The sequence below is a fragment of the Cavia porcellus genome, unplaced genomic scaffold (genome assembly GCF_034190915.1).
Source record: "Cavia porcellus strain 051 isolate PalLab524CR breed Dunkin Hartley unplaced genomic scaffold, mCavPor4.1 scaffold_1, whole genome shotgun sequence".
NCBI classification, from domain to species: Eukaryota; Metazoa; Chordata; class Mammalia; order Rodentia; family Caviidae; genus Cavia; species Cavia porcellus.
The window spans coordinates 57,063,887-57,088,568 of NW_026947484.1; the positions used below are offsets into that span (position 1 = coordinate 57,063,887).

At 37.7% G+C, this 24,682-nt stretch overlaps 2 protein-coding genes across 8 annotated transcripts in view; one reads left to right on the forward strand and one right to left on the reverse strand.

Annotated features, from left to right (window-relative positions):
- Fam227b (family with sequence similarity 227 member B) overlaps positions 1-5,657 on the reverse strand; it is a 171,419-nt gene extending 165,762 nt beyond the window's left edge. The window contains exon 1 of the mRNA XM_003471772.5: positions 5,375-5,657. The gene's annotated coding sequence lies outside the window, so the exon portion shown is untranslated. The remainder of the gene's footprint in view (positions 1-5,374) is intronic.
- Positions 5,620-24,553, forward strand: Dtwd1 (DTW domain containing 1). 7 transcript variants are annotated; one of them, XM_063248493.1, is made up of 7 exons: positions 5,641-5,736; positions 6,132-6,235; positions 6,887-7,016; positions 10,398-10,716; positions 15,012-15,155; positions 16,289-16,541; positions 24,238-24,553. In XM_063248493.1, exons 4-7 carry the CDS (start codon positions 10,453-10,455, stop codon positions 24,483-24,485), a joined length of 909 nt encoding a protein of 302 aa, XP_063104563.1. In that variant the 5' UTR covers positions 5,641-5,736; positions 6,132-6,235; positions 6,887-7,016; positions 10,398-10,452; the 3' UTR covers positions 24,486-24,553. The 7 variants fall into 7 exon arrangements, with proteins under 7 accessions (XP_003471912.1, XP_023421697.1, XP_005004627.1 ...); XM_013154726.3 differs by having other exon boundaries at positions 10,421-10,716; XM_013154724.3 differs by lacking the exon at positions 6,887-7,016.
- The last annotated feature ends 129 nt before the right edge of the window (positions 24,554-24,682 follow it).

Consider the following 24,682-nt stretch of genomic DNA (forward strand, 5'->3'; position numbering starts at 1 on the left):
GTTTTATCCTTTATATTTCCTTTAAAATTTTTAGAAATAAAATTATTGTCATGCAAATATGCTGAAATCCTGATCAGGATTAGATAATACAAAAAGATCAACTTGATATCTAACATCTTTACAATGTTAAATCAATGAAATTACATACTTTCCATTCATTTAGAGTTTAAAAATTTTTTGATATTGTTTTGTTAATTTTTGCCATGAAGACCTTTTATTAGATTTAGCCCAAAGGTTTTGATATCTTTTGTTCCTAGGATATGGTATTTTAAAAGTTTGGAAGTAGTATTTTTAAGCATATTTTTCTTTTATTTCTATTGCTTCTTGCTAGTAAACAGAAGTAGAAATTATTTGAAATCAACCTCAGTTAGGTGTAATTTACTAAGTAAATTACCATTATTATTTGACAAAGAAGTTCAACCAATGTGTAGAGCTATGTAGCCTTTACATAGCTTTACAGTTAAAAAGTGTAACTTTTAGATTACCCCAAAATGTTCTCTTATGCTACTTCAAAGCATACCTACTCTTTACAAGCGCATCTGTCCTGGCACTGACAAACTTAGCTGTTTTCAGTAACTACAGACTAGTTTGTTATAGTTTGTCCTCTTCTAGAATTTCATGTGAACTGAATTATAAATTATGGTGTTTTGTGCCTCACTCCTTTTTAATCAATGCAGAACTTAGTTCTGAACACAGATCAACACAGAACTTTGAAAATCATCTAAGATTTTGCACTTATTGGTTAATTGTGTATTACTGCTGTGCAGCTGTCTCTGTCTGTCTCTCTCTCTCTCTCTCTCTCTCTCTCTCTCTCTCTGCCTCTCCCTGAATACATTTGGTTTGCTTCGAGATTTGAGTTGTGCTGTTAGGAAAATTAGCTGCTATGAAAATGGCATACAAGTGTTTTTTGGACACATTTTTTTCCCCTTAGTTACCTGCCTAAGACAAAGACAGCCACATGCTGTGTATGATGTTTTGGTTAATAGAGGACCTCATATACAATGGTGGTACATAAGAGTATAGGGGAATACAAAACTTTTTACAATTAGTGACACTGCAAATGTTGGAACATTGTAACCGAATGCACTGCCCATGCATGTGGTAATGCCCTTGTAAGGAACCCTAAAGTGCTACCAGTCGTAGAAGCTTAACACATACAGCGCTGTCCTGTGGGGCCACACTATACCATCTGTGTTTAAGTACAGGCTAATGTCAGCATGACAAAGTAGCCCAGTGATAACGTTTCTCATAATTAAGCAACATGTGACGGTACCATATTAATTTAAAAATTGCATTTATAATGAAAAAAATCTCATGAAACAAATTCCAAGTCCAAATGGCTTTACTAGTAAGTTCAATGAACATTTTAAGAAAAAAAATCAGGCCAACCCTACATGTACTTTTGCAGAAAATAGAGAAAAAGGAATACTTCCTTTTTCGTTTTATCCTGCTTTCAAAAATTCTCCGTATCACTGGCTTTCAGCAGTTAATGAGGCTGAGATTTTTGATCGTTCGGCTGGATTATAGGCACCCTGCTCAATTTGGTTCTTTAAACAATGACAGCAACCAATCTTCTGTTTCATTCATGTGCATGTTTTTATGTAAAATCTGGACCACATTTCCAAGTTTTAAAAGTACCAGAGCTATTCCCATCATATTTGTCATGTTTTTGTTAGTTCTTTGCATCTTTGCAAAAGATCAGTTGACTATATTCATGTGGGTCTATTTTGGGGTTTCTATTCTTCGGTTCATTTTTCTAAATTTTATTTTATGGAAAAAAGTAAAACAAAATTTCATAACAAAGTAATAGGAGAACAACAGTAGCTAATACATGGCTTATTACTACTTTTAAAGTAGTCACTCAGAGTACAAAATAAGGGCATAAGAAATTCTCCAATCAATATTAGCACAAATCTTCCTTTTCAATGAACCAAGAGATACTAACAGTATTATGAATTTGTATTTTTTCCTTTCCCTTTCTTCCTTTCTCCTTTCCCCCATCCTAGTTTCTCTTTCCTTTTGAACATTTTCTTCCCATATCACAATACCTATTGCACACTTTAGACCTTATTTAACTCTTTCATTTCCTCACCCCAGGAAGACAATATAATGTTTACATATGTAAGTCTGACTTTTTTTTGTCTTTTTAAGACAGAGTCTCGCTATGCAGTTCAGGATGGTCTTCAGTTCACTTTGTAGCTTGGGCTGGTCTTGAACTTGTAACAGTCCTCCTGCCTCAGCTTCCTGGGGGCTAGGATTACAGGTGTGCAACTGCCACATCCAGCTGTGAATCTGATTTATTTTACTTATGAGTATGGTCTCAAGTTGCAGCCACTTATCTATAACAATCTCAAGTTTATCATTCTTTATGGCTGAGTAGTGCTCCACAGTATAAAAAGACCACATCTTTTTTTTTTTTTAATCTATTTCTTGATTGATGGGCATTTGGGTTGTTTCCAAGATTTAGCTATTACAAATTGTGCTTCTATAAACACAGGTGCACATGTGTCATTGTGATATGATGTTTTTAATTCTTCGGGAAGATACTAAGAAGAATAACTATATCAAATGGGACCTTTAATCCTAGCTTCTTGAGGAATTTTCATACTGATTTCCATAGTGGTTGCACCAGTCTATTCTCCAAGTGACAGTGGAGAAGTGCTCTTTTCTCCCACAGTCTTGCCAGCATTTGTTATTGGTTGGCTTCTTGATGATAGCCATGCTTTCTGGAGTGAGATAGAATCTCAGTATTGTTTTAATTTGCATCCTCCAATGACAAATGATGTTAAACATTTTTTCATACATTTACTTGCCATTTGTATTTCTTCCTTTGAAAACCGCTAGTCATCTCAGATGCCTATTTTTGGGTTGAGTCTTTAAATTTTGAAGTTCTATTTTTTCAACTGTTTATATGTTGTAGATATAAATTCTTTGTCTGAGGGACAAGTGGTTAAAATTTTTTCCAATTCTGTGGGTTGTCTTTTCACTCTGTTGATAATTTCTTTTAGTGAACAGAAGCTTTTTAATGAGATTCTGGTTGTCAATTCTTTGAAGTATTTCCTGGGTTTTGTTCATGAACTCTGCCCTCAACAATGCCTTCAAGATTTCTACCTATTGTCTCTTCCAGTAGATTTAGTGCTTCTGTTTTAATATTTAGATCTTTGATCCATTTTGAATTTAGTTTAGTGCATGGTGATAGACATGGGTCTAGTTTTAGTCTTTGGCATGTAGAAAGCCAGTTTTTCCAGCACCATTTATTAAAAAGGCTATCATCTTTCTTCCAGTGATCATGTCTGGCTCCTTCATCAACAATAAGGTGGCTGAGTGTGTTTCCAGTTGTGTATACAACTTCCAATCTGTTTCAATGATCCACAGGTCTGTGTTTTGTTTTGTTTTGTTTTGTTTACAAGTACCATGTTGATCTTTTCACAGTAGCTTTGTAGTAAAATTTTAAGTCAGGAATTATGATGCCTCTTGCCTTGCCTTTGTTGTCCAAAATTGCTTTGGTTATTCTAGTTCTCTTCTGTTTACAAATGAATTTTAGGAGTTTTCTCTAGTTCTTCCAGGTATACTAATAGTATTTTGATCGGGATTACATTAAATCTGTATAACAGTTTGGGAGTATGGCCATTTTCACTATGTGGGTTTTTCTTATGCATGATCAAGAGGTATCTTTCCATTTTCTGATATCCTTCCTCTTTGATCTCCTGAAATATGCAATATACCATCTGAACAGAGCCAAAGACAAAAATTGCATGGTTATCTCAATAGATGCACAAAAAGCTCTTGACAAAGTCCAACACCCAATTGGAAATTTGCTAACTTTCTTGTAGAATTCAGCAATGAATCTATCAGGACCCAGGCTTTTCTTTGTTAGTACATTTTTAATTATACTGTCAATTTCATTAACTGATATTAGGGTATTCAGAACTTTTATAACTTCTTGATTCAACTTCAGTAACTCATACATATCTAGGAATTTGCCCATTTCTTCTGTATTTGCCATCCTATTAAAGATTCTCGTGTTGATCATTTTCTGGATTTCCATAGGATTGTAGTGATTCCACCGTTTTCGTTCCTCATTGAATGACTTTTGAGGTTTTTCTTTCCTTTTTTGATGAAGTCAGCTAAGGGTTCATCAGTTTTATTTAATCTTTGAAAGAGGCAACTCTTCAATTAATTGATTCTTTGTATTGCTTTCTTAGTCTCAATTTCATTAGTTCTTGTGCCAATCTTTCTAATTTCCACCCTTGTATGGACTTTGGGCTTGATTTGCTTTTTTTTTTCCTACAAGCCTGAGGTACAACATTAGGTTATTTACACTTGTGCTGTTTTCCTGATGTGAGAACTCATCACAGTAAATTTCCCTCAAAGGACTGCTTTCATTGTGTCCCTCAGATTCCACTATATTGTATCTGCATGTTAGTTTAATTGTAGATCTTGTTTTTTTTTAAAAATTTCAATTGTGATTGTTTCTTCAGAAAGGTACTATTTAATTCCCATTTCTTTTGAGTTTTTGTGGTTTCTTTGGTCACTGATTTCTAATTTCACTGAACTATGTTCAGGTAATGTACACTGAATAATTTCAATTCCTTTGCATTTCTTTTTGCATGTTCTGTGGACTAGTATATGGTCTATTTTAAAGAATGCCCCATGTGCAGCTGAGAAGAATGTGTATTCTGATGCTGTTGGGTGAAACACTCATAAACATCTACTAAGTTCATTTGTTCACAGATTTGGCTCAGTTCTTTCTTTGTTGACTTTTTGTCTGACTTATCTATTTGTGACAATGGGATATGAAGGTCCTTCATTACAACTGTCTTACTATTTGAGTTTTGATATCTATTAACTTCATTTATATTATACAGTTGGGGGCTCTGGTGTTTGGTGCATATATATTTATGATTGTTCTCTCTTCCTCTTGAAGTTTTCCCCTAACAAGTATGCAGTGACCTTATCTCTTGTGCTCATTCTTGGCTGGGGTTTCTATTCTCTTGTGAACATTACACAGGCTTGATTACTGTTGCTTAATGTTAGATCTTGAAGTCTGGCAGTGTTGGTTATCAAATTTACTTTTAAATGTTGAATTTTTATATAAAATTTTACCAATGCACAGATTAATTTTACTGTAGTATGCAGACACTTTTGGATTTCTGCAAATAAAACCATTTGTCTTCCAGTTGACAGTTTTATTTCACACTTTCCATCCTTATAGGTTTTATCTGGATGTGCTGTACTGCTTAGTGAGACCCTGTCTCAAAACCAAAAAAAGGAACAGCCCACCACAAAAGGACCGAACCAACTTCACGCGCCTAAAACGTCTGGTGCCCTAGTACAACGCTGTTCTGGAGGTCGGCACGGTTTCACAACTCACTGCAGCTATGCCTGGCAAGGTATCTGGAACTTCCTCGCAGTCGCCGGGCGCTCAACTTTAGGCTGCAGGCAGTGAGGCGCCGCGACGCCACCTCAGCCCGTGCGGGAGCCTGGAACCTGGAGACTCCAACCACTGCCTTCTCGCTCCGCCCCGCCGCCGTCCCGGATCGCCGCCTTCCCTGCGGCGCCTGCGCAGTGCCGCCCCGGCAACTGCCCCAGCAACGGACCTAGCAACGGCCTGGTCCCGCCCACCGGTGTCTCCCAGAAAGCGCTCCGCCGGTCCGTCGCCGTTCTGTCCGGCGCGCGCCGGGGCCGGGTGGAGCTGAGGACGTGTGGAGCCGCGCGGGCTAGCGGACTGTGCAGGTCTGAGTCCCTCCGGGTCCCCGGGGCTGAGGCCGGGGTCCGGCGGGGGCCGTGGCCAGGGCAGAGACCTTCGCGTGTCAGGACCCCAGCGGAGATCGCGCCGGTGTCCCCTAGAACGGGACCCTGTTGTCTGCGCGGGCGATTGCGCTCGTCCAACGTGGAGGGCCCTGTGAGGAGAAGGCGCCCTAATTTCTCCTCACCCACTCCCCAAACAGTGATTTTCGAGCTTTGCACCCCAGGAAAACCTGTCCTTCCAAGTCAGGCCCCAGAAACCGCATCCTTTCCAGCCTTTGCAGGCCTCCCGGGGCGGTGCGCGGGAGGTCTGTCCGGGCGGGGCGGGACGCGGTCCAGTGTCCTTGGGGACAACACCGAGTGACGCGCATTAACACTTCCAGGTGCCAGTGCCCCGGGCTGGACGGTAAAAATCGGTACTTGAGATCGCAACCTGAAGGACTGTTTGGGCACCATGGAAAACAGACCAGACAGTGCCCACTCCGTGGTGGGTGCTGTGTGCAGAACTGTCAGTCCAGTGTGAAAAGCATTGGTTTCTTCCACTTTTTTAAAAAAGCGAATGTTGGATTTGTGTATATTAGACGACCAGTTCTTAAGATAGCCAATAGGAAACAGGAAGATAGATCTTTTGGCAACGGAAAGAGGATCCACATATGGGGGAAGGAGAATTAACATATATTAAATATATATACCTACTCCCTAAAAATGGCTTCAAGTACTATGTGCTGTAAACATGTACTAGTAAAAATTTTAAAATATTCCAGAAGGAAATTTGAAGTAGGTTTTAAGTAGCACTGAATTGGTTCACAATACAGGATAGGGAGATTTTACCAGGTTCCATAGTGTGGAACCTGGTTAACTTACTATGATGGAAAAGCTAGGAGTCTTTTCCTTTATTGTTTCACAGAGGAAAACAAGTGACTAGGCTGGCAGTTGTGCCAGGCTGTAGATGACCCATAGAGATAGTTTGTGAGGTACACCTGTAGCACTGTGTTTACTGTATGACTTTGCAGAATGGCTTTGTTTACTTAGGAAATATTTGTAAAATTACTTCTATTTCACAAGAATCAGGACTATGTAAGATCAAGAAAGAGTTCTAGGATTGAAAATTTCCTTTATACCAAGTTCGTCTTTCCAGGTCAAATGTGTAGAACCAGTATTCACTCAGAGGAGAAGAAACAGAAGAGATTACCCTGGCTCACTTATGAGCTATCAAAGAAGTGAATCAGTCCTGACTTTGGGTCTGGAAATAGAAGTTCGTGTGCAAGGTAGAAATGATGTAACTTCGTGAGTGTAATTAGTTTTTGTTTTGTTTTGTTTGAAAACTGCTAGAAGGAGTTTTTCAGCCTAAATTTTAGAATGATGGTTGTACCACTGAGGTGCTAAAACTATTTGTTCCTCAGTAACAGCCATGATGTTTTCTAAGTCTTTTTAGCCCCTACAACTTTAGTTATATTCCCCAACACATACTCATTGTTAACAGGTACAGTTTGAAGGTTTTGAGTGGCCACATTTGCAATAAATTCCTTGTGTACATTTGAGGCAAGGTATTAGCTAGGTCAAGGCACATTCCCTGCTCAAGATTACAGACTTTTGCAGGGAGCTGACCATGATTTGCTGGCCTCTTCAGTAGCCACCTCTGCCTAGGTCAGAGTGGATACGTGAATAGCGAGTTGGACATTTCCTTTGTCTTCTCGCAGGCGTTTGTTTCATTTGATTTTGCAGAGGAAGGCTTCCTGTCTGTGTTTAGTTAATGTGAGTAAAAGACCTGCGAAATTCAGTGTTGTATTTCTTGAGACATCTCAAAAGACAGTGCACTTCGTGTGCTCTGTTTCCAAAAACTCAGCACGTAGTTAGTTGACTATCAGGGCATCACATTGACTTTGATAGCATCCACAGGAAATGCATTCTTCAGCCCCCCTGTGCCTAGACCCATTGGTTCCACATGCATGTAGCTGCTAAAATACTCAGGGAAGTGAAGTCATACTGAATTAGTCTAGTCCTTTTTAGGATAAGTCCCATGCTCTGAATAACTCAGAACTATTACAGCTTTAAAGTAGTTCTCAGGAGGAACCAGAGGTAACACAAGAACAGTCTGAATCAAGTGTAGATGAAACATAATTAGCTTCCTAAGTGCTGGACTTTGTTGGTTTGTCATAGCTGACACTTTGTCCATCAGCTATTGCTATAACAGAAGCTTGTCCCAAACTTTTTTTGGAGCTCAAGGTTGAACCTAAGGCCTTCACGCTAAACTTCACATTCAGCATTCTTTTTAGTTTGAGACAGTATTTTGCTGAGACTCATCTCAAACTTATTTATCTTGCCTCAGCCTCCCAGAAAGCTGGGGTTATAGCCACCATGCTTGCCTTCTTCCCCAACTTTTAGGGTGACTCCTGTCCTTGCAGGGAATGTTTTATCTTAGTCAGGATGTCTTTTCTTGGATCTGTAACTGGATTTTGCTAAAACACCTACAGTTGTGTAGAAAATATGGTTCTGCTATATGCATTTTCTAGGGGTTTTCTACAAGATTTTCATGTTTTCCCCAAAGGCTTCTGAGACTCCAAGAAAAGGAGGCAGCTCAATATCTTGCACTCTCCTGGGCCCTAAGGGCATGCTGACAAGACTCAGAGTAACAGTCTGAAGTAAATAATATTTTTCGTTTTTGAGGCCGAAAAGGGACTGGACCATCAGTTTCAAATACTACTCTCTTTGAACCACCTCAGATGTAAATCTGTGCCTGATCACTCTGCAACAAAAATACTTACTGTTGTATTTTGGTTTTCTTCTTGAGTAAACATTCTTTTCTTTACATTTCTTCATTTGAGTCTCAAATTTACTGAGATTTACAATCCGAAACGAAACAAAACAAAACAACTCTTGAATAATTAAGTTAGCATCACAAACTTAGCAAATTGTGTTTTATGTCTGTCTGAACTTTTTGCTCACTTTTGTTTGGAAGACCACAAAAGATTTCCGGTTAGAGTCATAGCCTTTCTCCTGTTAGTGTCTGTACTCAGAGACTTCATACACCCCACAATACTGTAAGCCCTGTAGTAAGAGAATCATTTTACAGCTGTGGAATGCGTGTCAAATCAATAGAGCCTCAGTCTCTTTTCTGTCTTGGAAGATATCTTGCATCTAGGGCATGCAAGTTATGGTTTTGGCAGCCATCACCCTTCTTTGAAGACAATATTAAGCAGGAATGTTATTTTATTATTTCTAGTACTAAAAAATTTGAATGGTGTAATGTATTTTTAAAAAGCATTATACGTTGTTTGAATGTCTCTCTGTAAAAATTGAAAACTTCTAAGATCACGTACTTCACATTGTGGGATACTTTACAAATTATAATTGGTAGTAGATGCCTCATTTTTTTAGTGGTATGTTTTAAGTTGGAGAAGAATATGTATTTTAAAACATATTTGTGTTAGGAAAAGCAAAATATCTTATTTTTTCTCTGCTCTCATACCACAGTCAACATGGAAAACTAACCTCAAACGCTTTATGGATTTCTTCTCACCAGCATGCAAGCAGTTCTGCAGTGGATGCCAGTTGGGAGTCCTTAATTTAATGCAGCTCTGACGGTAGCTGGAGATAGTGTCACAGCCTACAGTCGAGGGTTTACACCTCAAGACAGCTCCACTTCAGATCCAGTTCTGAGTCAGGACCTCCAGAGAGTGGGCTTTCCGTAGTCCCCTCCTCAGATTCAGTTATTTGCTAGAGGAGCTCCCAGAATCCAGGGAGAGTCTGTACTTGTGTTTGGAGGACACAGGTACACAGCCAGATGAAGAGATATAGAGGGAAAAGTCTGGAAGTTTCCCTGTGCAGGGACTTCATCTCTGTGGAGTTGGGGTATGCTCCCCACCTGTCACCTGGCCCTGTTTGCCTTTCTGCGAGCCTCTCTGTGTTCAGCTGTCCAGAAGCTCCCTAACCTCTGGCTTTGAGATAGACACAATTGCTAGTTGCCTGGATGGCAAATCTCAGCAAGGCCTGTTTGTTAGATTCTTGAACATTCATTCCTCCTGACTAGGGGCTGAGCCTTTCTGAAGTAGGGATGGGCAAAGTTAATGGAAGAATTTAAAATTAGAATTTGTAGAACCTGCCTCAGGGAGGGAGTTGCATATCATAGTATATATCACTTTTATTGTTACTCCTGCAGCCTTGTAATTTCATTGGAGTTCACCATGAGATTTAGTGTCCAGCCCTGTGATGTTAATTCACAGTTAGAGTCCACAGAGTTAAATATATTTCTGCCTGACACTGACATACAGTCATTGAATTCCTAGTATTTATAAAATGTAATTGCCATCTCTAGAACAAAAAAAAGGTATTAGAAAAATGGATTGTCAGTACCTAAACTTTATATTAGAAGTAATTTTTCTAAACTCGTATTTACCTTTTTATGGAAGCAATGGTCCAAAAGGATACCTGTAGTTTTTTGTTTTGTTTTGTTTTTGTTTTTTAGTTGATTGCTTCTTGACTTCATATTTTTAAGGCGTGCCTATTTGGTGGTTTTCAAACTCACTGGTTTTGTTAATAGTTCTAAGACTAGCACATAGATTTAAATGAAAGTGAGTAATTTTCTCTTAGAGACAATGAGTAATTTTTTCCTGTTCTTATTTTGCTCCTGCTTCTTTTTTTTTAAACAGTGCACCTATGTTATGTGTTTTAGAAATAGATCTTAAACTGTGACTTGCAAGAAGAATGTCTGTCAGTCCATCTGTATTTCTTAAAGAAAGTGAAGAAAACAGTGCAAAATGTGTGGAAACAAAGCAGTCACAGACTACCCTCATCACTTCAGAAGATCCCCTTCAAAACTTGTGCTTAGCATCTCAAGAAATTCTTCAAAAAGCTCAACGAAGTGGGAGGTCAAGATGTGTCAAGTGTGGTGGCTCAAGGATGTTTTACTGTTACACGTGTTACGTCCCCGTTGAAAATGTACCAGGCGGACAGATTCCTCTTGTGAAGGTCAGTAAGGAACTTGTTCGAAAGTAGGAGAATAGATGTCTCATACTTCCGTGTTCTAATATAATTGATAAACTCTATAAATAGTGTCACTAGGCAAATGGGTTGTCTTAGTAAAAAATTCACCCCTCCAGGTTTCTAAACCTACTTTTTTGTGTCTGGAAAAATGCTTGAATCTGAAATGGTTGGTATTTTTAATGAAATTAAATGAGTAGTTATTACTTACAATTTGGGGGGGTGGGAAGTATGATGTAAACATGAATATAGGTAAGTCAAATTCAGAAGCTTACTTGAAGTTTCAAAAACTGCCCCTGGTTGTTGTGCTGCCCTTGAGAAAACACTGCCCTCCTCTAACTAGTTCTCATTTTCAGCTAGGTTTTTGTGACTTAGCCCCGTGCTACGTGTAAAAAGGGAGCAGATGACAATGACTCAAGCTCGACTAAACTAAAATATGAAGGCGCAAAGCCTATTTTTTGCGCTGTGTTATAGGGATTTTAAGGCAGATTTAAAAGTTGATTTGAATTGATTGCTCACTGTTACACATTTGGTGCTTTCCAAGACTATTTTTGTATAGATGGATTATTATGTTTACATAATCAGAGAATTTATTGCATAAAGTCTTAACTTGTCTAGCACTGACCCAAATGTTAGTAAATCAAATAACATATAAAAGGTGATTGACATCTGTTGGGACTTTAGAGAGACAGTATTTTGTACATGGTCTCTTTAGGACTTGCCAGTGAGGAAGTAAATTGCAACTGTATTCCAAAATAGTTATTGTGCTTTCACGATTTAATTTGAAATATGAAAAGCACTTTTCACTCATTTTGCAACTTGAATTTTAGTTTAACCTATGTGTCATCTTCGCAAAGCTGTGGTCTTCTCAGGAATCTAAAATCACACATGAGGAAGAATGGAAAGTTTGCTGGCCAAGAATAGGAAAATACCTTCACAGTTTTCTCAGAAAAACTGAGAGCTCGAGGTTAATAACTTTTTTAAATTTCCCATTATCTTATGGGAATGGGTTAGTTACACTTTATGATTTTTGACTATACACAGAATTATTCTATCTTCTGCCTATACCAAAGGCACATAAAGAAAACATTTGATTAAAATTTTATCTGCAGAGGTGTTGTGTTCAGAAAGGATTTCAGATCAGAAAAAATAAAAGCCAGTGATATATTTGTAGGGCTGATATTTTCATAGAGTATGTTATTCTCCCAAGTCAGCAGGCCGAAGTCCACCATTTGATAGAAATGATTCAAAATACTATGCCGATTATATGATCACTTCTAAGTGGTCTGGATTGTGTAGAGTTTTCTACAGTATTTTAATGGTCATGAATAAAATTTGTTATATTAACATACCTTAATAGTAATAAAACTATAAAATGTTCTTTCTAATTGCTACTACATATGTGTGTTTGTGGTACTGGGGATTGAACCCAGGACCTTTGAACTGAGCTGCATCACCAGACTTTTAAAATTTTTGAATTTTGAGACAACTTCTCACTAAGTTGTCCAGGTGGAGCGTGAATCTCTGATCATTTTGCCTGAACCTTCTGAGTACTGGCTTGTTTTTAACAAGTTATCCAGCATTTGCCTTTGTACAGCCCACTTGGGAAGGCAGGACATAATGAATAAGTCCCCCAAACTTTAAATTTTGGTTTAGAGAATAAATTCATACTTATATTTTAACGAGGAGTATAAATTTCTTAAATCAATAAAAATGCAGTTAAAAAGATAAATAGTGCTCTTAGGGTTGTTCAAAAAGGAGAGAAAAGAATTAAATGGTACAATGCTGGGGATTTAGCAGCAAAAGTGCCTGTCTTGCAAGCTCAAGGTTGTGAATTCTTTCCCTGGTACAAAAAACAAAAAACAAAAAAAGAATTAAATGATACAAAAATTCAATTTTATTAGAGTCTTAAAAGATTACTTTATAAGGCTTTCTTTTCTGTGTTTTTAGAAAGATGATAATAACAAAGAAAAAGCTTGAGTCTCTCTGCCAATAGGACTTTAGTATATTTGCTCAGAAAGATTTGTAGTAAATCGGTAGCAGAAAATATAAATATTAGAGGATCCATTGATATTCTTTACATATTCAAAAACAACACTTCCAGGGCCAGGGATTCAGCTCAGTGGCATAAGTGCCTGCCCAGCAAGTGCAAGGTCATGAGTTTGATCCCTGATAACCTCCCCCTAAAAAACATTACTTCCACTTCAGCTGCCTTCTGTACTCTGTCACTTTAAAAGATACCTTCCTGTGAAATGTGTGAACTGGAACACATTTTCCTTAATTTGTTCTGTTTCTGTGCTGTGGTTTCATAGTGTCAGAAATCTCAGGTCAACTCAATTGGAGAATTCAGGGTCACAGTTTTGCATAATTGTTTTATACTTATAGATTGTAGTCCATAAAAGTTTCCCTTCTTATTGTGTTTTTTTATAAATAGTCTTAAGTGCATGATTTATAAAATTAATTAATAACAGTTCTGTGTTCTTGATTTAAATTTTGTCTTCTAAAGTAGCCAGGATTTTGGTTGGTGATAGTTTTTGGAATTTTCAACTCTACTCAGTTATAAAAGAAAGTCAGTTTTATTTGTAATAGAACACCTTATCACCACCTGTTTTTGTTCTTTTTCTCTTTCTCTTTTCTACTTTCCCTGGGATAAGATAATGCTGACCTGGTACTCAGAGACCTGGGGAGAGAGGGAATATGATGTCAGCTGAGACTGAGTATCGGCCAGAGGTAGATTGACGTAAATAAATTTAAAAACCTTGTGAACTGCCTACTTACATGGTAAATTTTTCTACAGCTGGATGATGGTTTGACAATTTGAACAGTTGGCTCTTATTTATTTATTTTGGCTCCAATTTATAAATGATCACTAGGCCTAAGTGGAGACGGTAGGAGGTGATAGTCTTCAAAACCATAATTGAAAATTATTTGAGGTATTAATTTGTGAGCAGGAGCCCTTCCAGAGTTTATTAGTTATACCATAATGTGCTCACATAACTGTCTAGAAAGAAAAAAATAGGAAATAGGGTCTTGGTTGTATCCAACAACTGCTGATGTAAAAGTAGCTTAGATGCTAATGACAGGGATGAATCTCAAAATAATTATTCTAAGTTAGAGAAGGCAGATGAAGAGTACGTGATCAATGATTCTGCATAAAATTTAGGAAAATGCATGCTGATCTAAAGAGACAGCTGATTATCCAAGGACTAGGGGCGGTAGTCGAAAGGGAGGAGAGCAGGAGACTTGGTTGTGGCAGATCGTGGTCTTAATTGTTGTGACTGGTTTACAGATGTAATATACATTGAAACTTGAATATTAGATCATGTACTTGGTATATGTGTACTTTTAAACACAAGAATCACAGCTTTGTATTCCAAGGTAAAATCATTGCATGGTTCCAGTGAAGCCTAGAACTCTGCCTCCTCATTGTCCTATGGGGGTCTGGAGGTTAGGAGAGCACCTCGCATAGAACAGAGTCCCCTAAGGTCTGAAGTGCAGAGCTCACCTTGGGTGTTTTGCTTCTGCACAGTGGGGATGGCCCGCAGCTTTCATTCTCAGCACCGCGGCCAAGTGTAGGACTTGTATGGGCATTAGAAAGAGAGCCAAGCCAAGTCAAGTGAAATAACAGAAAAGTCTAATTCAGCTGGTTGAAGAGAGTATCATTTTTGCACAGATGCATTATGTAATCCTTAACAAATTATGAACTTTAAGGGAAATATTTGGGCAAGATAACTTTGAAGAGAGTTATTTGAGATTATATCTCTTAGACCTATTCTGTGACTGTTTTTAACTGGTAATTTAATTTATGTTGTCAAAATGTGCTGCTGAAAATCATAGTATTCATAACAAAGGTTAGTACTACTTCTGATCTGAAAGGGAATAGAATGGAATTTCAACTTAAATTTTGAAGTCAAACTTGAATTTCCTTTTGCAACAGTGTAAAATAAACAAACCTAGAGTTTATAGGAACTATAAAATATGTTCTTGGCATCGATACTGAGATATGAGGGTTTGGACTCAATACCCATATAATCTGAATGAGAATAACATTGGAACTTTATTTTAAGAGCAGATTATATGTTAAATAAGTTGAAAATAATTGTTCTAGTACATGATTAACAATACTGAGGAGGAAATGTGGGTTTGCTTTAGGACTTCTGTTCTTTATGTTCTGATCTGGAGCAGTGTGACTTTATACAGGAACTTACTGTGAGCTTGCTGTTTAGCTTTAAACAGCTCTTTTTATTAAACTCATTTGCCTTTTTTTTTTTTTTTTACTTTAGCTGCCTCTGAAGATTGACATCATTAAACATCCAAACGAAACAGATGGCAAAAGCACGGCTATCCATGCGAAACTCTTAGCACCTGAGTTTGTAAACATTTATACGTACCCTTGCATTCCAGAATATGAAGAAAAGGACCATGAAGTAAGCAAATTTTTTTACAAGTTTTCAAACTGAATATGAAAATAGATTTCTAACCCCAATTTCCTCTCTGAATTTACATGAACATAATTTAATGTTTTTCTTAATATCTGGTTTTATGCTCATTAACATTAATCAATATGCATTTTCATTGATATTTTCAAAGGTCAAATGGTCCTAAACTCACATACATGCTTAAGTCTTATGTGACGTTTTAATAGTTGTCCTGCTTTATTTTTTCAGGATTTTATTCTAGGCCAGTATTACTCTGCCTGCTTTTTCTTTTCCCCCTCACCTTTCTATTGCCTCTATTATATTATGAGTAGATAGTCTAATTTGGTACAGACTGACAACCAAATTAGAAATGTTGTTGTTGGAACATCTCCATAAGAAGAAAATAAAGACTAAGTTAGAATGATTTGCAAATCCTCCTTAAATCGAAAGCATTAACACATAGTAGCCTTTGTAATATTTCTTTTGGCTGCCCAAATGTCTTATTCATTTCTACACTCTTAATTGATTTTCACACAGTCAAAATTGTCACATGAGTGGGATATTCCTGGTCTTCTTGCTGATAAATGATTATATAATAGATTTCAGGCCTTATGTACTTCTAAAGAAGCTTGTAAACCTTGTAGGCTTCACACAAGCTGTCTTTAGGTGTGGTTAATATAGAAACAAAATTAAAAATTAATACATTCATTTGTTCCAGAAGGAACTTGGTAAGATTTTTACTTTCCTATCTCATATACCTCTATCTTCCTACATATATATTGAATTTATTTAGAAACTTGTGTTTGTAAATGATACCTGAGTTTTGGATCTAGGAATACGTTTGTGTTTCCTGTTCTGCTTGATACTATTTATAATGATTAAATAGAGCTGTACTGTACTCCGTAACCCTCCCACCTGTAATGGCAAGTATCATGTACTTGCCTTTTTATAAAATGTTAGTTTTTTGATTTAAGGAAGAGCCAAAAACTTTGCCATATGAGTAGGAAAACCGCCTATAATAGAACCAACCTAATGCTTACTTCCCAGATATTCAGGGTGTTTTTTCCTTAAAGTTCTAAGTCAATTAGATCTATGGTGAAAATCACAGTAGCACATGGCTAACCTGAATTTCTTTGTTTTAGGTCGCGCTTATTTTTCCTGGCCCTCAGTCTGTCTCAATAAAAGATATTTCTTTTCATCTGCAAAAAAGGATTCAAAATAAAGGCAAAACTGATGACCTTGAGAGACCGTCTTTTAAACGCAAGAAAACTGAAGAGCAGGAGCGCTGTGATTTGAATGACAGCAAATGCAAGGGTGCAACACTGAAAAGAGTAATCTTTATAGACAGCACCTGGAACCAGACCAACAAGATAGTCAGTGACGAGCGGCTTCAGGGTGAGAAGATGTGTGTGCTTTGTTCTTAACAATGTCCAACTTGCAGATACTGAAAGAGTTGCATTTAATGTCAATGTTTGTGCATTTGTTTCTTTCTGTAGTCTATGTGTATATATGTATTTCTATATACATATATTTTTTAATTGAAGCATTCAAAGCGCAGGCTCTGCAATATTTCACCCTTAAATATTTCAGTATGCATCTTTTAAAAATAAGAATATTCTCCTCCATGATTAATACAGTACCATTATCACTCTATGAAAAATTAACAGCATTCCGTAATATCATCTCACATACGGTTTGTATTCAAATTTCAGTAATTGATCCAAAAATATCTCTTGTAGTTTTTTCACCCTTCATGCATAATTTAAACTCCTTACATTTCATTTGATTATTCTGTATTGTTGGTTACTTTCCTTTAAGACAGCTTCCTCCCTCTCTATTTTTTTTGCCCCATGACTTAGATTTTGTGAGGGGACAGGTCAGTTGTCTGAATTTCTTATCATTATGTGCAGTTTACATATTCTTGAGCAGTATATTTTTATAAGTAACAATAAATTCATTTCAAGTTTTACTTACTATTTTGGTATAATTATCGATAGTATGCCCTTTAATTGTCAGAAATGAATCTGTGTAACTGATCATTGTATGGTTAAGCAATTCATATAAGAAGTTGTGTACTTATTTTGCATTAAAACTAAGGGGTATATAATACAGGTTGCTTTGATACTTATGATAATTGATTCACTGAAGTGATGACTGTCACATCTCTGCTGTAAAGGCTTATTTTTCATAGTAATCTGTGATGTAATGGTTTAGAAGATATTTTCTACAGCTTTTTAGTATGCAGTGATGCTGGTTTTTATCAATTACATTGAGAGTTAAAAGATGGGAAGTTTTATATTGTTTCTTCCACATGACAGTCTCGCCATGTTGCCCAGGCTGGTTTTATGGTGCCCCTTCCAAGAGGCACTATGGGCACCACACCACCATGCCTGACTAGCTGGCGTTCTTATGTAGTTCTCTTTCACTCCACACTTTTTCCTTTTTTTAAAAAATTGAGTTTTCACTGTGTTACCCAAGCTGACCTTAAAATTTTGATCTTTTTAGCTCAGTCTGCCATGTAGAAAGGATTGCAGCTCTTTGCCATTTGCTCAGCATGCACTTTTTGAAATCACTTATTTTTTTAATAATAATGTACTGTAATCTACCATGGTTATGCTCTTTTTGATGCTCAAGTGGTCTCAAATGAATGCCACTGGGAATGCTTCACAGTCTTCCTGGATGGCTTCATCAGTGTCTACAATATAACAGAATATCTTAAATCCACTTGGAACTTTTGGAATTGACCATTTTTCTAAAAACCTGTGGTTCCTTTCAGGAGGAAATGAGAAATTAAGATATGGTCACTTCATCTCTGCTTGGATTGTCATTGCTTCAGTGGATGGAGCCAAGAAAAATGAACAGATGTATCAATTCAGTGGATCCTCCTTTTCAGATTTAGTATTGCAGGAATCTTCTTTCATTTTAAATTTATACTCTGTCTCTTAGAGGGAACTGCTTAGTTCCTAGGAGCAGTGGTTTAATGTTGTTACTCTCCTGTTCAACACACATAGTAATTTGAAGAGCAAGAGCCCCGACTGCCTCTGTTCCCTGTGCCTTCCAGTTCTGGAGACTTCCTTAGAAGTGCGTCTAAAGCTTCAGTTGTCTTTTCCCCCTGAGCTGTTCAATAGCTTTGTTTGGTATGATCAGAAGGCAAGAGAGTGCCACATGGTTGATATTAAGCAGCTGCCAAGAGTCCCATCTCTCTTAGGCTATTGTTAGAAACTAGCATCATCTAGAAAAGACGGTTCGTGCCTTTCTGGTGTCTGATTTGTGTTACTTGGTCCTGAGCTAAACTGTGTGACAGCACCGCACTTCAGTAGCTTAAGTCATGGAGTTTGGACCTCTGAGATGTCCTATGTGTTAGCAGGGTTGCTTGGCAACCCAGTTGTGTGTGTGTGTGTGTGTGTGTGTGTGTGTGTGACAGAGAGAGAGAGAGAGAGAGAGAGAGAGAGAGAGAGAGAGAGAAACAGAGAGAGAGAGAGAGAGAGAGAGAGAGAGAGAGAGAGGTGGGAGAAGGTGCACTGCACAGGGCAGACCTTTAAGGCTTTGTTGCTGTTGACGGTTTTACAGAGAGACGCATCCCTGAGGTCCCGTTCTTTGACAGAGGGGAAGGGAGCCCTGCCTAACACATTCTCTTGAATGTTTATAGCAGTTACTGCCCAATTTGGAGATTTTTATGGGCCACTTTTCTTCTTTACTACCTTATATGGTAATTGCAAAGATTAAATGAAAGTGAAAAATCCTTGAAAAAACTAAAAAAGGAATTATTTTGGCGCTCGTGAAAGTCTGTTTGCCTGCAGCAGATTTGTACAGACTTCTGTCCCTCTTTCCAACTTCACATAGGAATTGTGCATTTCAGCTCTGCACCAGGTCACAGTTTCTAAGAGAGGTTCCTGAGTCCCTCCTGGACCCAGCACTAGCTCTAGTGACAGCCTCTCTGCATGACCCCGCCTCTCCGGCTCCTCATTACCCAAGAAGTAATAGAGAGTTTGTGTGTGTGTGTGTAACTGCTGTGTACACGAATTAGAAACTTCTGGATATAAACTGAGTTACACCAGAAAACAACCCATGTTTATTGCAAATCATTTGCTTTAGGCTTTAAAACATTTATCATTTGAGAAGGGTAAGCTGAAAAACTAACTCTGAACCTCATTTTAAACTATCAAGTGCACTGCATTAGAAATTGTGTATCTGAGGTTCTATTACAGTGCTGAGGTTCACAGTCCCTTTAACAATGTAAATCTGTACTATTTTGATAAAACCATACAGAGAAAATAGCTTGAAGTTTTTTACTAGTGTCAAAATACAACCCCAGAAGCAGAGTGTCGGTGTAGTCATCGAAGGTCAGCCTAAAGCCGCAAATGTAGAGGAAGGTTTGGGGAGATGCTAAGAGCCAGTGGCTTCCTTCTGTGGGATGGTTCCAAATGATTAAAAATGACCGTATTCTGCAAATTTGCTATGAAATTCTTTTCCCTTTATCTTGACTATGTTGATGCACCCTCAAAAGTGGTACTTGGGCTTCAACCAAAGTTTCTCTAAGTTCTGTGCCTCAGAGGCAGGTATGCTGACTTCCACTGCATCTTGCTAAACCTACCCACGTGGAAAGACATCCAATCCACCCACGTTGCAGAACACCCTCGCTTAGCTGCACTGCGCTTGTCTCCCTACCGCTGCCTGACCCAGGGTGCAGTGTGTGTGGCTCTGCCCGCCACCAGCCCCTGGGTAGAGGGGGCTCTGAAGGACCTTCCTGCACTGTCAGGATATCTGACTGTTCAGTCTTCCTAATAATCACATGCGCGTGCACTTAGAATTTCCTTATTTTTCAATTAAAGAAATCCAGGCAGCAATACTGGAGAAAAAAGCTACTTGTAAGTCTGTACTTTAAAAGATACTGATTACTAGGTATGCCAGCAAGAGAATTTTTACACATATTTGTTGAACTGGTGAAAATAATAATTTTCTATATATCCAGTGTCTGTATTTCAGTATTTTTAATGGTTCTTATATATTTCCAAGCAAATTAAACACATTTTAAAAACACTTGATTAGTATTAATAGTCACTAAATCATCTCTTTCCTTTTCCCTGAGATACTAGGAATAGAGCTGAGGGTTTCACACTGAGACACATCCCACACCTTTGTTTTTGCTTTTTAATTTTGGGACAGGGGCTCCCCAAGCCATCAGGTTACCCAGGCTGGGCTCAAACCGTAATCCTCCTGCCTCAGCCTCCTAAAGTACTGGGGTTGTGTTGTACCACCATGCCTGGTTTAAATTCTTCATTTTATACTTATCATTTTAAAAGAACATAGTAACATTCAAGAAGCCAAAACATTATAATAGCTATGTTTTCATTTGGATTTTATGTCAAAATTCTATATTAAGATTTTAATTGTATCAGATACAAATTTTTTAAAAAATCTTTAGCAAAAAGGGTATAGCAGCAGCTAATCATTCCCCCTGTTGAGAAACAGAATCCAATTAGGACCAATAGATCACCAAAAGAGAGTTTTACTCTGTGTATATTGTTTTTATTTTTTGTATGACACATGGAATTAAAAAGTAAATTAAAAGAAAATTGGAGAAAAAAGTTTTAATTTAAGCCAGAAAAGTAAATAATGTAGCCCAATAACCCTTTTTTCATTGAAACACAAGTTCTGTGTCAAAGAGTATATTTCAACATCTCTGTGTATTTAGAGGCTGTAAATAAAATTAAATTGACTAAATCATAAAGAGAAATCAAAGCTTTTAATTGAACTAATTACTAAGAACATTTTTAAGTGTTTTAAAGTTTTACCTTTAGTTGAAATTAACAAGTATATAAAAGGACATGATTTTGGTTTTGGTGATTGTAATAATTGTTGGTCTTTGACTTAAGATTGTAAAAATTGAAATGTTTTCATAATACCTACGTAAACTATTTTAAAGGCAGAAGGGCCTTTGAGATTTGTCCATTCATCCTGTTATAAATTTCTTTCATGTGGATAATGATTTTAAAGCAGAACGAAACAAAACACCTTTGTGTAGTTAGTGGTCAAACTGGGCTTGGAAGTACTAGTCCAGTTCTTTTCATGAGACCTAAATACAACCTAATCATGCAAAAACCAGGTTCAAAATTCTTCTAATGATGCCAAGTGTCTATGAATAACTCCAGAGCAAATTACCAGGCATGACATTCAAAGGCTACCAGACTTTCAGTGTCCCAGTAGCTTCTCCCGCTCTCTTTTGTGTAATTCTAGGTATTTAGCTATGTTAGTCTTGCATGCAGGATGATTTTTCATGCCCTTGTGAATAGGATATTCCCTTGCCTGTAGTGCCCCTTCCTTGCCTCTTTAAACGGAGATAGCAATCCTCTGAAAACTTCAGAGACTCCAGGAATCTCTTCAGTGCTGCCGCTCTACCCCGAACTCACGAATTTTCTTACCTGTCTGTGTTTCCCTTAACAGATGAGGTGGCAGGAAATGCACACAACACTTCGTAATATCCACTTCTCTTCTTCTCTCATTGACAAATGCCATTCTGCTCAGTGTGGCATATGCCAGCCAGAAACAATTGCCCACACTTCCTTACTGCCAGGATGACTGAATCATCACAGAAGCAAACTAACTTCTGGGGCCAAACCTACAGGAAACTCACTATTTCCCATTTGTCTGTCTGTGATCATTTCTCATCTTGCCTGGAGCTCACAGTGATGGTAGACGAGGACGTGGGAGTCTCGAGTTCTTCATAGCTCTGCAAAGCCCTTGTCGGGGCCCAGGAGCCTCCACTGTGACTTTTATGTGTGTCAAGTGGAGCTGCTACTTGTTCCAGAGGTCCTGACCAGGTCTGTCCCGGACAGCAGAGTGCTGATCGCGCCCCCCCCCCCCAATCAGGCAGAGGGCAGAGAGCATGCTTCACGCCTCTTAGATTTCTCCAAGATGACTTCCGAGGAGAAAGCTATAGTGTCGGACTTGTCAGTCTTTATGGTTAGCCGTTTTTATAGCTTGTTTAAATCTCTGCCAAGCTAAAGAGACCATGTTTCTCATCCCTGTTTAAGATTTTTTCTTGTTTTGCACTTGTGTATAAATAATGCCAGCTATATTTCTGGCTTTCCACTTTCTATGCCTCTAATTTTATTCTTGCTACTTTACTAACTGGGAACTCCAGTGTGACACTGAATGGAAATTCTATGGAAATCATCCTTTCTGTGTTTTAATTCGATGTTTTTCAAATGGCCATTCTATTTATATTTGCTTGAGTATTGATATACTTGGATTTATTTTTACCATTTTAATTTTTATTTCTATTTCTCCTGTTTTTCTTTTCCTGTTTTTTCTTTGATTGAATGGAGGTTCTCTTATTTCTTAATTTTCTGGCTAGATTGTTTTAGAGAATAGTGCATATGTTACTAAAAAATTTCAAAACCATACATATTTTCACCTGTCCTTTTGAACACTGTGAGACCTTCGTACACTTAGTTTTTTCAACTTCTGGTCCACAGGGTTATTGGTCCTAGTCATTAATTTTGTTCTATTCTTTATTATCAGCCCAGAATTTAGATATTATTTTTAATTTTTAACTTTTTTATGAAAAAACAAAACAAAATTTCATAACACAATAATAAGAGAATAACTAGTTAACACACTGTGTTAGATATTATTGTTTTTGTTTTATATAGGTAATATTTTTGGGTTTGCAGAGCTGCTTACTATTTTCCTTGTTCAACATTCTTTTATTTCACAGTCTTTGCTGAATTATGTCCTGTAGGAATTCCTTTTGTTGGGTTTCTTGTTGGCACATAGCCAGTTTTTGTAGGTCTCTTGATATCTTTACTCTTTTCCTCGATAAGTTATGTCTGCTGTGTACACAATTTTAGATTGCTAGTTATTTTTTGACACTTGGAAGATTTTCCAGGCTCTTCAGCATTTACTGTTGCTGATAAAAAGTCTTCTGTCATTTTACTTGTTCTTTGTATATGATCCGTCCCTTTTCAGTGGCTACTCTTAAAGTCTCTTCTTTATCCTTGATGCTTTGCAGTTACACTACAATGGGTAAGGCTCTTACTTCTTTATATCCATTCTACCTCAGATATATTGTGTCTCATGTATCTAAGGGTCTGTATTTTTACAAACAATTCCTGGGTAAGTCATAGATGTTGCCCCTTTGAATGCTTTCTTTGCACCATTCTCTGTTCTTCCCTCAGATTCCTATTAAACATTGGATCTTTCATATCTCTTAATATCTTAACATTTCTTGTTTGTTCCTTGTCACTTTCTGCTGCATTTGTGAAGTAGCTTTCAGTACAAGTGAGACATGGTGGTAGAACATCGTTGATGACTCAGAGCTCCAGATTGGCCAGGGGGCCACCTTTGATGCTGTCCTTGGCTTTTCTTGCTTTAAAATTTTCTAAAGTAAATGGCAAAGAAGAATGGTGAGAGTCACAGAGTCCTGCGCCAAGGAGTGGAAAGCCTCTGGGCTTGTGTGCAGATGTCTGAGCCGTAAAAGATACCAGCACTGCTTCGTTAGTTCTTTGCTCTTCAGTGTACTCGAGCGAGGCCTTCTAGCTGAGCGTGTAACTGAGGCTGTGTGGTGTCAGGGGCAGAGCTGAGGCCACGTCGCCAGCACTTTGCTCATGAGGACTCAGCCTGAAGGCGGCGGTGTACAAGTATGTTCTTACTAACAGTAAGGACCCGTGGGTTGCCAGTCTCTCTCAGTGTGACATTTCAGCTGCAAATCCATTGTCAGGACATGGAAACCCTTTTAAAAACTGGTGAATTTAGTCTTGTCACAAATTACAATTTTAAAAGACCCTGGTAGATAGGAAATATAAAGAAGGGAATATTTAAAATGTTAACTACTTTTAGTCCTTTTCCACGAGGGCTGAGATGTAGCGGTAACTGTCACAGATACGATTTCATTCTGTGCCGTGCGTTGCTTTTGTATATACCTTAATGCATTTAAAATAATATCCCATTTGGATTTAGGATTGGGCGGATGTATTCGTACTTCTTTTGAAAAAACTATTGCTGAAATAATGAAAGCAAATCAATATTATTCTACATACTCTGTGGCTAAGAAGTTTTTATGTTTTTCCTTTCTTTCTTTCTTTGGCAGGATTGTTACAAGTTGAGCTGAAAACAAGAAAAACTTGCTTCTGGCGCCATCAGAAGGGAAAGCCGGAGACTTTCCTCTCCACAATTGAAGCCATTTACTACTTTCTGGTAGACTACCACACTGACATTTTAAAAGAGAAATACAAAGGACAATATGACAATCTTCTATTTTTCTATTCTTTTATGTACCAGTTGATAAAAAATGCCAAGTACTCTGGCACCAAGCAAACAACCAAACTTACCCATTAGCTGTTTACAAGCTGCCTATCATTGTATTCTGCCAAAATTAATAAACTTACACTTGTGCTTTTTGTTTATTCGTGGGAAATAATTGTGTGTAATGCTTGCCAGACCATTTGAAAAAATTCTAGTTTAATTTGCTTTACCTCATATTTTTAAAAGGAAGTTGTATTGTATCTGGGGCAAGTTTCAGGGCTAGCATTCAT

Excerpts from the sequence above, each read along its gene's own strand:
- Dtwd1 (XM_003471864.5), top strand. The coding sequence starts at position 10,453 with ATGTCTGTCAGTCCATCTGTATTTCTTAAAGAAAGTGAAGAAAACAGT. Across the intron at positions 10,717-15,011 it reads GACAGATTCCTCTTGTGAAG|CTGCCTCTGAAGATTGACAT; the intron begins GTCAGTAAGGAA and ends TTTTTACTTTAG. Across the intron at positions 16,542-24,237 it reads CAGTGACGAGCGGCTTCAGG|GATTGTTACAAGTTGAGCTG; the intron begins GTGAGAAGATGT and ends TTTCTTTGGCAG.